At 38.0% G+C, this 13974-nt stretch overlaps 1 protein-coding gene across 4 annotated transcripts in view; it reads right to left on the bottom strand.

Moving 5' to 3' along the window:
* Positions 1 to 527: 527 nt before the first annotated feature.
* The window catches only part of WAC (WW domain containing adaptor with coiled-coil), a 56031-nt gene continuing 42584 nt past the window's right edge, over positions 528 to 13974 (bottom strand). For 3 of the 4 annotated variants that reach the window (XM_030232465.2, XM_050971703.1, XM_030232455.2), the window contains 4 exons: positions 11509 to 11627; positions 6579 to 6765; positions 3013 to 3140; positions 528 to 666 (listed from right to left, as the gene is read on the bottom strand). In XM_030232465.2, the coding sequence (XP_030088325.1) occupies positions 597 to 666; positions 3013 to 3140; positions 6579 to 6765; positions 11509 to 11627 (504 nt within the window). In that variant the 3' untranslated portion in view covers positions 528 to 596. The remainder of the gene's footprint in view (positions 667 to 3012; positions 3141 to 6578; positions 6766 to 11508; positions 11628 to 13974) is intronic. The other variant, XM_030232458.2, reaches the window with a different exon arrangement.

The raw sequence follows: 13974 nt of genomic DNA on the forward strand, positions 1-13974 counted from the left end.
GAACACAGAAGATGAAAAACATTTCTCTGTAAAACAGAAATGGAGAAGCACTGCTCTTGACTTGGTGCAAGTGTGGAAACAGTTGTTTCGTGGTATTTTGTACATTGCCCAAACTGTTGCAGCCTTAGACACAAATCGCCTGGCGCTTGCATTGAATTTTAGGAAATGAAAAATTTCTGAATGATAAATTAACTAAAAAAAAACAAAAGGAAAAAAAAAAAGAAAAAAAAAAAAAAGAAAGCTAATTTTGCAGACAGGTTTACATGTAAGAGGCTAGGTATTTAGCCACCTCAGCATTGATTAGTTTTGGATGTCTAAGCTCTGATACACATGGCTTCCCATGGCTTCACTCTACAAAATATATTTACAACGTGAAGAATACATCTACAAGAAATCTACATTTCAAGGGTTTTACAAATCATTCTTGTATCTTTCCCCTGAATTTGACTCCCTCCTGTCCCCTTCCCCATGTCAACTTTTTTTTCTGCCCAGCTCAACGGTCCAAAGTCTACTCAAATGCAGCTCAAAAGTGTTAAGACTGGGCATCAGTTTAATAGTTCCTGTACTCAAAACCATGTGCAATTGTTTACAATTTTTCACACCATGAAGGAATTCTGATTCTTTAGCTTTTCAAGTTCTTTAATTTGTTGCCTCAAAAATAGTATCCTGCAAGAGAAAAGAAATTAATTAGCATAAACATTTCCACTATACAGATGTATTAAATAAGCACCTACACAAGCACTTCTACAATTTCAGTGAAAGATACCAACTTCCTTAGCCCATTAAAAAATTCAGATATCAAGTAAATTCCCAATCTGTTCAACAACCTACAGCCATATGCAGATGCACAAAGGTTTGGTGCGTTTGACACTAGTTCAAAAAACTAAGTTGCTAATTTCTGTGATGACTGATACACAGTTGTGTTTAGGCCTGCTCTTCACTTGAATGTAGCTCCCAGAAAAAGCAGGAGACTGACAAGTAAGCTAAGTAACTGAATAATCTAGAGAACAGCATTATGCCTGTGTTATGCAGTTATCCAGATTGTAAAACAACCTAAAGTGCTCTTTAAAAAAAGAAAAGTGAGTATCCTTCTCACTTGCTTTTGTTAAAGTATTTGGCTCTGTGGCTAATGGTAGTTTCTACTTATTGTAAGCTCCAATTTCAAAAACATTTGAGGCATCATTAAAGGGCATCTAAGATAAAAAGTTGTAACTACACCATGCTTCAAAATAAATTATATTTAAATTATTTTAAATTATACTCACAACTTCTTATATCTTTTTTTCTCTTCTTCTGAACTGACATAAGCAATTACCATGACTAACAAACAACTGGTTCTCGGGACTGTCTCCCAGAATTTTTAATGAACATTTTGAAACCACTTTTCATGATGCTGAAGTGTAGTGCAAACATGTCAGCAAAATAAGAAAAGGCTCAGGGAAAATTTAGGTTTTATATAAATATTCTATGAAGGTTGAAGCAACATTAATAAATGCAGAAAAAGGATTAATTCAGCACTTTTGTGGAACACTTTACAAATATGTGCCCAGTTCACTAAAAATGAATTTTCTACTGAAAAGTAGGTGGAAAATAATATATTAATATAGACACACCAAAAAGATAACATTTAGCTTCAAGGCACAGGTATATAAAATATATCAGTCAATGAAAAGTGCCTTTTCACATGCTGTCAGTTAAGATTCAGACAATGTATGTGCTTTATCTAGAGATGAAGGTCCTTCCTGGAAGAAATTTAAGTAGCACTCTTCTGTGCAGAAGTACAGAAATAGTATCATCATTTAAATGTATTGATTTTGATAATCCTTTGCGAAAGCCTCCCCCATCAACGTGGTTACTTATGCCTTGTATTCCACATCTTTGGGATTGTAGCAAAAATAAAAGATACATGTTACTATAGGCTCAAAGTCACAATAATAATTATCCATTGACAGTTTAAGTATACAAAGTGTACAAGAAAGAAGGTGCTATTTAAGGAGCTGAACCATGACATCTGACACTTTATTTTAGATCAAATGTGCAGAGACAAATGACACTTTAAGAAATAAAAACTGTAAGAAACCAAGCCATTAATTAAATATACTACAGGAATCATAATTAATGTAGTGAAGTTGTGAAATAAAGCTTCAGAAAGAATGGGTGTTTTCAATTCTTTATCAGGAAAGGTTTACAAATATATTATAGCCTGCTTCTAAAGGATTGTTTCACTATCTCCCAAAATATAAAAGCTTCTAAAGCTTCTAAAATGCAGCTATTTTAGCAGCATGTGACACAATTAAAGTGGCTTCAAATAGGAAGTCAGAAGCACTGTATTCAAACTGTAGTGTGACTTAATAGTTGGGATAACATCATTGAAAGACGAAACTGAGTATGAAAGCAGATACAAAATCATGACCACTGGTGAATATTTTGAGCATGTTATTTTATGATTACAGTTTTCAGTCTTGCACAAAAGTATTCAAAAGCCTGGCTGTGTATCACTGAAGTGATACACAAGACACCTGCTATCACTGACTTAAAAAGCAAAATCTACTTTGCTATAAGCAAACATTAATTTCTCCTTCACTTGTGATGTAAATTACACCCAGTTCAAACTTGCTCTGGCTTTAGATCTATTGAATCTCTCATATAAACTGTAGCATTTCAGATAAGGATAAATTGTGCAGACGTGTACCTATGTGATCTATGTGTTATGTATGGGCTGACACTCTAGAAGCATGCTGAAATACTGTGAGTTCATCAGTTCTTTGTAATGCACTAAGGTTTCTGCAAAGAGACTTCTTTTCTATCCAAGTAAAAGTAGATACAGAAATTGCATATCTGGTTCTGTTTAGTGGAGAGAAACAGGCAGACTGTACACAGGGAAGACAGGCAAACACGGCAAGTACTGGTGTACTTACAGTCATCAGTAAACAGAACTCATGCAAAATAATGCAAGAATGGAAGTTCTAATAACACCCTAAAAACTGAGATAAGCACAGAGCACACACTTACCTTTGCTCACGCAAAGTTGCTTGAATTTCACATACTCGAACTAAAGACCTTAAATTCTTTAATTCAGTACAAATTTCTGACATATGCACACTTCCCATGTTATGGGCTTCCTCACGTAATCTTGATGCCTGCAGTGGTTAAACAAAGGTTAGGATTTTGAATCATTCATTGGAAACAACTGGCAGTAGCCAGAGAACTGCTGGATCAGTGTCTCTTGAAACAGCAAAGCACTCTAATTTCAAAAGGCAGTATTAAATCAGAAGCACATTAAGTTCTCTACAAAAGCCCATTCTGAATCACAAATAAACAACACTGCTGCCCAGAAACTGTCTAACGTACGCCTATGCTAAGGCAGGGCTAGTTTAGACTTTGTTGATCCTAAATGTTTACCCAACCATCTTGAAAGACATGACAGGGCTTAGAGTTTCTAAAATAATTTTTCAAGTAGTTCAAAGTCTCCAACCATTAAGTCTTCCAATGGCAAACTTACATCTCCCATCTAATTAAGCCTTAGTGACAAAAATAACTGAATGCCATCTTCCCTCCAGCTACCTTCTACCTGACAAAAAAAAAAAACAACTCTGCAATCCTCTTCAGGTGTTCTCTAACAGACCAAGTCCACTACTTTAATATTCCCACTTAGTCAGGTGGAGATAAGCAGAAGTGTAAATTTAAAAAGCACGACCTATGCAATTCCCAATTTGTGCATTTCTTGAAGTGTCATCACTGTACTGGATATGACTCCAGAGAACTCCTCATCAGCACCAAGGAGACCAGTATAATTATCTGAGGCCCTGTGTATTACACTGCAAGAGGGAAGAGGACTTCTTTTAAGTGGCACATGGAAAAATTGTTTTGAAACACAGCCTTCCCTGCAGCATTACTGTTTAGCAATGTTATCCTCTGCTACACTGGGTCTGGCTGGGATGGAATTAACTCTCTTCACAGAGAAGAGAATGGTGCCACGTGGTGCCATGTTTAAAGCTATGACCAAGCCAGTGCTCACAACACAGTAACGTTTAGCAATTTCTAAGCAGATCCTACACAGCATCAAGTGTTTCACCCTTTCTTTCTCTGACCTGCTCTCCACCCAGCAAAAACACTGTGGGTGAACAACAGGCAGGGAGGGAACAAAACTGGGACAGCTGACACGAACTGACCTCAGGGATATTCCACACCATACATGTGCCATGCTCAGCAGTAAAACTGGGGGATAGTGTTCCAGGGTTGCCATGGCTCAGGGACTGGCAGTGCACTGGCTGGCTGGTAGTGACTGCTTCTGCATCACTTTCCACCACCCTCTTTTACACTTTGACCTGCTTTTACCTCAACTCCCAAATTTTCTCACTTTTGCCTAATTGTTTCCCCTATCCAACTGGGGCAGAATGAGCAAGTGGCTGTGTGGTGCTTAGCTGCCTACTAAGGATTCATCCACATCTGCTCAAGTACTTGTACACTTAGTTTTCCTTCCCAAAAATAATGTTACATAGCACAGGTCTTCATAAACTTTTGGCATTTCTCCAGTTCAAAGCAGCATTTTATATTCTAATTCCCTACATTAAAAGTTTTTATTTCTGGAGTTTATTAACATCCAGGAGTACCCTGGTGTCCAGTAGGATATAACTGCCCATGTCTTCTCTGCACAACTCCAGTCACTGAACTGTTTTTCAGTTTCCCATGTTAAGTGCTTTTTATGAGTTCTGTGAGGTAACTGCTGTAATTCAAGAATGTTTTAGCTATTAACTACTGCACAGCACATTTCTTCAAGTCTGACTGCTTTAGCACATACCTGTCCTCACTTTTCTAATTTATTTACTTATTTATTTTTCAATTTACTCAGGCATGTGCTCTTCTGCCTTAAATTCAAATTATACTACATATCCGGCAGCTATCTGAAGAAACCAAGGCTCTGGATTTTTAGTCTCTCCACTATGATCTATCTTATCTTCTTCACAATGCACTGCACCTATACTTTCATTCATTTTTATATCAAATATCTCACTTAAGTGCCTCAAGTGCTACTACTCAAAACTGGTCTATAAACAACACCACGTGAAATCACCTGAAACAGCGGACAGGACAATACAGCACGTAGCACGAAGGGAGAAGTACCCAACTGAGTACATGGCTGCCTAGCATCAGCTGAGTTTTTTTGGTCTCTTCATTACCAACAAGGGAAAAAGACCCCAAAACCTATGCACTGCATAAAGCTGCTTTCTATATTAAGATACTTGTGAATTCAGTACACTGTGAACATAATACTTTCAAATCTACAGACCAAGGCCATAGGTAGTGCCTGTGCTACACCATTTCCTTCAAGACACTCCACAGCAATGCCTCAGTGTTTGACTCAGTACAGGTTGTTAATGTCTTAAAACTGACTTTAACAAATCAGTGAAAAGAAGCAGGAATCCTAACAGGGTCTCAGTTTAGACTGTGCTTGTGAGAGTCATCTTGCAAGTTACTACCCAAAAGTCTCCAGTGTAGAATTGTGCCAGCATGCATCAAACTCTTTAAAAGACCAAAATAAACTGGGCTAGGTAAGATTATTACCCCAAACAGACTGCATCAGATATGGCTGCCTGTGGAAATAACTTAACTAGATTCAATAACCAATATGGTTCCTTTGAGTAATACATTCCAAGCAGCTGACATGCATCCAGTTTCCTTGTATTACTACAACAGAACAGATTTCATGCAATTAGCTATAATATATGGATGGCAGTTTGACTGGATTTCCCATTATGTAAAAATAGCCCAAATTCAGTCTGAGTACACCACATCAATTCACAAACAAGGTAGAGTTTCTTTTACACTGTATAGAACTAACACATCCGTAACTAAAATTGTGGAGTATTCTCAAATATTTAACTCTGTACCTAATTTATAATGTTTTTCACACAACCAAAATATCATTATGAAAAAAATATGTTGAACTCTATGTTCCCTTTAAATTTCAAGAGAACTTAAGCAGTAAGAAAATAGTTATGAGCACAGCTATCCATCTGAGGGAATTTCAAAAGCACTGACACTTCAAGTGAGACCGAAAATACCCAACCACCGAAAGGCAAACACACATAAAACCTGCACGTCTGCCCTAATTTCTCTTTCCTCTCTTCTGGCTGAGGACAAGTGTCACTCGTGCACCAGGGTCAGGGCAGGAACAGATGAGAGGCAGGATTGTAGCAAAGGCGAAGAAGGACTTTATTCAAAAGAACCGCACGGTTTTTATAGAGTGGTACGACAGATTCTATTCTATTGGCTAACTAACAAAAGCATCTTTCTCATGCACTGTCCTTGAGAGGAACTGAAAAACAAGGTAGAAAAACAGCACCTGCAAATTGTTTATAGTCAACAAGTTATCACATCTTTCCAGCTCCCTAAAATTCTCACAAGCCGCTATGAGAAAAGCTTGCCGTTTCTCTCTCCCTGTCCCATGGCATCCACAGCCAAGAATAAAGGTTTTAATACTTTTAATTCCTAGAAAAAGCAACATGAGTAAGAAACTTAAATTTTAAGCTACATATTATGCACTCTCCCAGGTAACAAAGCAAAGGAGCACTCACCTGCTTTTCTGCGTGATCTGCAGGCCAGCCTTGAACATGCTTTATAAGGTTCTCATTGAAGTGTGCTGCTAGCGTAGGTGTTAATGAACATGTGGGTCGTACAGATGTATTCTGTGGTGCAGGTGTTGAGTTTGATGCACTACTGCTAGAGGTATGATTTGGACCTGGTGATGGACTTCTTTGACTACTAGAAGAAAGAATTAAAAAAAGGAAGTGAGCATTTAAAAACATACGTGAACCTACAGAGAAATGAACACTGAAAATTCATTGCCTCTAGGCACAAAAATACATAAACTGTTCAAACCACAAGTAAATACTTCTGGCAGACCAAACCTGCACCACCTTTCTACAAACCTCTAAATTTAATTGGACTGCTACAACGTAACAGGATGATTCTGTTGTTTGGTAGGGTTTTGTGTTTGTCTGGTTTTTAACTCTGAGAGCTATTCAAGAGATGTAAGCTGTGCCTAAATGGTGTTGGATAGAAAATATACATATATTTATGTTCTTCCTTCGAACAGCTGCAAACCAAAGATTTTCAGCAATGATGTATTAGATGGGAGGCAAACACGTTTATTCAAACAAGGTTTGCCAGAATAATCATTAAGAACGATGTCTGATGTCCTGATCTGAAAATACAGCCATATGGGATTTGAGGAGTTTACTACTCATGTCAAATCACAATCTAGATGGTTTTGTGACATTGCACATCTTTACTGAATGCACTCAGGAGAACAAAAGTATCACAGGAGCAGTGTGTTTGTAGCCACCAAACCGGACTGCTTTACTGGAACATACTCAGCATAACAGTGATGGTACCTCAACAGTTAAATGTTCTTTGGCACTACATGTACTGAGAAATAGTAGCACTAATTGTGTTAGTGCTTCTCCCACTGGAAGCTTTTCAACACAGGGCAAAATTTCAGTCTATTTCTTAAAACTTTGTATCACTTGTAGGCAAGTAGAAAGTATTATGAAGGAGAACCAAATTTTACAGGATTTCTGATTCATCACCTAAAGTGTCAGTCCCTTTGAAGACTGAAACATCCTTACATAATGCAACTACCTCTCTAGTCCAATGCCCAGACACTTACCCTAATCAACTCACACTTGCAAAGAATTATAGCATTAAGAATTACAACCAACAAATTGGATGTCTGACTGGACCTGCTGGAACAAAGCCAGAGAGTCACCAAGCCGACAAGAGGGATGAAGCACTTTTCCTATAAAAAAGGCAATTCCTCCCCTCTTTTCAGATCTTATGAGATTCACAGTATCTGGAGCACTGTGTGGTGGGAAGCCAAAACCAGACAATAATTAAACTGCTATAGCAAAGGAATGTGGCAGAGGACCACACAGGTGACTAAGTGCTGAAGCACTTGCTGTATCAGAAGAAGCTTCAAGTTTATTCAGTCCAGAAAACAGAAGACTGAGGGGAAGGGGACTGAAGGATCTTTTTGCAGATTTTTACTACTTTTGGGGAGAACAGACTCTTTTCAGAGATGCACAGTGAAAGCACAAGAGGCAGAGACAAGCTGTAACAAGGGAAATTCTAATTAGAAATGAGAAAAAAAGAATCACCATAAGGGCAGTCAAACTTTAGAAGAAGATATTCTGAGCTATTAAAAAAAAAAATAATCACCTAACTAATGCCCTTAGCAATTCAAACTTGTCAGTCTGACTCTAAGTTGGGACCAAAGTAGACTGCAGCTAGAATTTCATTCCAAAGTAAATAATTCTATGTTTCAATGTATTCATCTAGCATCAGCATAGTGATGGTGCAGAAATAGGCTACTTTTATTAATTAAGCAGAATTCAGGCATAACCGTATTTACTCCTTAGTTCTACTAGACTTAAATTTCCCTCTGTGATTTGTCTCCTCTTGTCAGCCTGTCTTCTACTCCTACTTCATTAGTAAAAATCACTGAACACATCAGAAATGTTTCAAGAAAATAAATTAACAAAATCGGAGGGCTCCTCAAAAATGAAGCTGTATCTTAATTATGACAAAAACATACTGTCACAAAATATCCTAGGCACTGCTGTGTTAGCAGCAGGGGGAGCTATGAATGCAGCAATGACTGTTCCAAACTACCACAGTATTTTTAAATGCTTCACTAAAGGGAAATACTTGCCATAGCTGAGTTAAAGACTGACTATCCCATAAGTAACAGAATGCCTCCAGTGAGGCAAAAATATCTGTATCAAGGGTATTAAAACACAATGGTTCTGAAATATACTACTACAAAAGTCAGAATTTTACAACCTACAAAAAATGCAATGAAATACCTCCCTTCACAGCACTTTCCCAAGGTAAAGGAAAATTTTTCTCAGCCCTTTATGAAAACAGAGAGAAACTACCAACCTGATTAAACTATTAATTATGGAAGTACTATTTAGTTTCATATTTAAAGCAGTCATAATTGATTCTGTGTCTTTGGAATAATCTCTATCAGACAGACTCACTGTATACCTGTTTGTGTTAATTTCCCAACTTAAATGGCTGAAATGTTCACTTCTTGCAAGTTAACAATAGCCACTCAGGTTTTATCACACTGTTACCACCCCAACAAGTGAAAAATAATTTTACCTCCATTTACTTAAGACTTTTAATGAGACAAGGAAATGCAGCTGTGATGAACTTCTGCTCAATAATCAGTATTTAAGCTGGAGAAAAATGCAACCGTAATTCACAGAGCTAAAAAGATTCTGGACCATCTGTCCACAGTTCAGTTTGGTAAATTGTTGTTCACTCCTATAAAAGTAAAAATTGCTCCCAAGAGCAATTCGCAATCCAACCAACTACTTTCACCTACAAAGGAATCATCTGTTCCATATCAATTCAGACATACTGCCTGGACACAGCAAATCTTTTGCAGGTTAGTAAATCAATATCTGAACTGGTCCACTTTCATTCAACTCCACTGTACTCAACAGAAAAAAATACCAGTCACACAGGTTCTTCCAAGTCACCTATTCCTTACTCTTCCACTTGCTGCAAATGAGACACTTCCAAAGCCAACTGAAATCGCATGAACTCACAATGCACAATACAGCAAGTCACAAACATACATTAATTTGAGAGACACAGGACACTGAACAACACCAACATGGTCTCAGGATCTTTCACCCAGGCCTGCACACTGCCTCCTGCCCTTCAGCCACAGAGTGTGCTACCTGCACAATGCCCCTGCTTCAGCAGTGCTGGTAAACTCAACCTCCTCCACCAAGACGCTGATGCCAAATGGAGCAATGGTTTGCAGAGGGACAGCAGATCCCTAAACTCACTGTAGGTAAGGGTCATGCTGGAGTACAAAGTCATGTAACCCAAAGCAAGTGTGAGGTATGGACCAGCAGGCCAAATGCCCACCACTCTCAACTCACACAGACTTTAAGCCATGGTAAAGGTTTCCAAGAATTGGACCATCTTTCTTAAGATTTCCTGTGCAGAGAGGGTGATGAGCAAAGAACAAAAGGGTCTGTGATGGAGAGTTGTCCCCGAAAACCTCACCACTCCTTATAAAAAAGCTTAGCTTGCTGCAAAGTGTAACTTTATCTTTGGTACTGTAATTCAAAAAGATTTAAATAGCACCATTCATATTACTAGGGACTGGAGCTGGACACTTTGCCTTTATTCTCCTAAAAGAGATAAATGAGTTATAGGCTTGTAATCCAACAAAGCTTAGAATCAAGTGTCTGTAAAATAGCCTACATTAAAAACTCAAAACTTCGGACTTGCTTGTGTCTGTACCCTCAAACTGGTCAATACTCCAGGGTCTCCAGTAAAGCCAGCTTCTGGGACAGGACTGCCAAGCACAAAACAGATAACCCACTCCCCCCAAAAAAAACCTCAAAACACACATCTCTTCTCCCCACAAAAACAGCCAATTAAAAAAAAAAATCAAAAAAATAAAAAAACCAACCAACCAAAAAACAAACAAACAAAAACAAACAAAACCCCAACACACAAACAAAAGTCCCCTTTGTTGTTAGTCCCAGAAGGGCAGATAAAAGGATCTCACTATTTTCTGATCTGGAAAGCACCACCACTAGCATATGTAGCTTAGGTATGCTGACAATGCAACAGTATTTGGTTTTGGTTTTTTGTTTGTTTTTTTAATATCATACCACACAACACACCTTATTCAATCACTCTAAAAATCCAGCTACAATGAATTGCAGATTTACAGAACCTCTAAAAAAGTCAACTTCTTCCTACCACAGCTCTACAACATGACTCCATCACACATCTGACATGACTCATGACACATCTTTGGTTACAGACCCTGGAATCAATATGACAAAATGCAGAGCATCTGACACTATGAAGACTCCATCTTCCCAAAAGAAAAATTTCAAAGGTACAGATTCTAAACCCACCTTGTAAATCAATGGTTAAATGCTGGTATCATGCAACATACATCTTAATAAGTTGCAATGTTGACAAAAAAGTCTGGTCAAGGAAAGGTATTTGTGAAACTTACTTAATTTTAATGTTTTTCATTAAAGCAGCAAATTCATGTGACAAACCAAAAAATCATGCTAATGTCAGAATCAAATTACACTAGAGCAAGACACTACAAACATCTAACACAAGCATCACAGATTTTGTAACTGCACAGAGACAAAAACTTAAAACTCTGAAATCACAATCCAAGGAATCACTTATAAAATTAACACCAGAGCGAGAGAACACAACTATGAGTTCCATTTTGCTTCTGTGAGAATGGTCTAATGACTACCCCAAAAATGGAGAATCTACCACATTAAATATGCAACAAAGGTACTATGATGCATCATCTCAGTAGCAGCAGTTAAATATAACAGCAGTTCAATAAACTGGCCAAAGAGAGTCCACTAACTGCAACATATACAACACACATTGAATGCAGATAAAAACGAATGACAGAAGAGAAGCATTTCACCATACCTTGAACGCTGAAGACTTCGTGGAGAGGCAGGTTCATGTCCTGCCTGCTTGTCAGCTATTACTGGCTGCTGAGGTGCTGCCTGGGAAGCTGGTCCTTGTTTAACACCTGGAGTAGCAACCTGGAAAGTTCAAAACTTCATTAGAATTCCTCCACAGTAAAGAGCAAGTGTAAGAAACAGAGAAAACCAAGGAAATTACAGTTTCAACACCTGTAGGGGTTTTTTTAATACAAGGCCTTTTGCTGACACAATTTTAATTATTTTAATTTTAATTTCACAAGGTGTTATTTAAAAAAAAAAATCTAGTTCCACAGCTGTGACAGAAAGTTTTTTTTTACTAAGAAGGGGTTATTATAGACATAACAGAAGCAACTTTAGACCCATGTGACTTGTCAAAATATTGCAAGCTTATATTATCTTTGACTGTATCTTCCATCTCAGCACTGAGCTCATTTTCAACCTCAGAAGAGGTGCTCATCATCCAAATAAAATCTGCATGTAGAAACTTAAGAGTTCCCTACTTGAAAATATATTACACAGAGTCAAGAACATAATTACATCACATCGTATTAAAAACATATCACATATCAGAGTCCCCTTTTAAAATTATTATCAAAATGAAAATGCGTTCCTTCCAATTTTTAGATTAATAGGCATATAGTAAAGAAGTCTGAGTAGCACATGAGAAGTCCATGGTAGTAAAAGGGAAAAGCAAGATAACTGTAAGATCAATCTGCTGTTGAAATAAACAGAACTGTATAGTTCAGGAGGGTGAAACAGTAGCAGATCATAGACTGATTTATGAGAACAGACTACACAAGTACCTTTATGAAATGTATGACATGAAGAACTTTGCTATTAATGCCTGCATTTTGCTCAGTGTGTGAGCAGACATTAAATCATTAAGGCTGTTCAAAAAGAACAATTTCAAAGAGAAGCCCATCAGCAATAAAGGAATCATGCAGCAGATCCAAACTGGTAAAGAAACCAGCTCCTTGGCCGATAAAAATAACCAAAAAAAAAAATTGTAAAATAAATGAACCACAAAACCTTTCAATTACTCCATGTTTTCCAAGTGTTTTAAAGACTGTAAATATATATACCAGAAACAGAAAAATATGAAGGGCTAAATAAATTAAAAAAAACAAACCAACCAACCAACCAACCAAAAGCAACATTCTCTCTGAGCTTGACAAGTCTGTGTGAAGTGTTTTACACAACTACTTTGCAGAAAATCAGAACAGTTTCTGACCACACAATACAGGCACAGCTAAAAGGCAAAAGGTGACCCCCAGGCTCCTGGAGTCAGTGACCCCTGAGCTGCCACTTGCACACCCCCACTGGCAGCAACAGCAGCTTCAGTCTGAAAGCAGCGCTGACACATTCAAGTAGTCCTACGCAACGGCACTGTGCCAATGGCACTACTGTAGTCCCACAGCCAGCTCAAATCCCTGTGCATCTGGCACTGGGATCTTCCTGCACAGGGCCACTTCAGCTTTGGCTGCTCTAAGCCCATGTGCTCTAAAAACAAGTGTGTCCTGGCACAGCACCACATCTTGATTAGGCATAATTTACCTCAAACTGGACAACTGGACAAGCTAGCCTGACTCACATATCCCATGGGCTGCTAAAACAGACATGCTCACGCTGCAGCTATAGCCACCTAAGTTCTCATCTCGTGGAACTGAGTTACACAAATACAAAAACTATCAGGACAGTTCTTTTTGTACTGAACTGGCAAAGTATCTGCTGCAGAAAAAAAAAATTGTTACTTCTGGGACTAACAATCAATCTCTGGGTTGTAGAGACCAGAAAAGATCTACTCCCAGTTACTGACAGTACACAACTTAAGAAGACTCTTTTTCATATCTCAGGATTTGGAAGTACTAAGTATCTCAACCCTGGTAGTATTTGATAATTTCATTACTTGCCACCTAGCTGCGAACACAGATTGAGGATGCAATCCAGGGTCAGAAACCAAGGTAACAACCAGTACTGGTACACACACGAAGCTTTACAATTCATTGTACCACTGTCAATCAAAAGAAACTGGGAAAATCACTTGGTTTTCTTTGTACCCATGAAAAAAATCTGATGAAAGAAAATAAGGCATTTTGAATATAATGAGGAATGCAATGTGTTCTCCTGAAGAGAAAAGTATTCCTCAAAGGCATTCAAGACATTAGAGGTTCACTTGTGAGCAGAAAATTGAGAAACAGACAGCTCAGCTAAGTAGGAGTGGTGATAGAGAAGACAGATTTTGGGAAGGTGGGGGTGTCTCACCCCAAAGTCTACAGTTATGCTTCTCAGAAAGAACCTCAGGAGCTTGTATGTTAGCTTCAATTTACACTTCCTAGTCACTGATCCAATGAAGGAATTCTGAATGAACAGATGTAAGGGAGCATTAAGGGAAAGGGACATTATGCTATTGATCTGTAAACACCTGGAACATTTCTAAACAAAATCT

This window comes from Serinus canaria, chromosome 2, assembly GCF_022539315.1.
Source record: "Serinus canaria isolate serCan28SL12 chromosome 2, serCan2020, whole genome shotgun sequence".
In the NCBI taxonomy this organism is placed as follows: Eukaryota; Metazoa; Chordata; class Aves; order Passeriformes; family Fringillidae; genus Serinus; species Serinus canaria.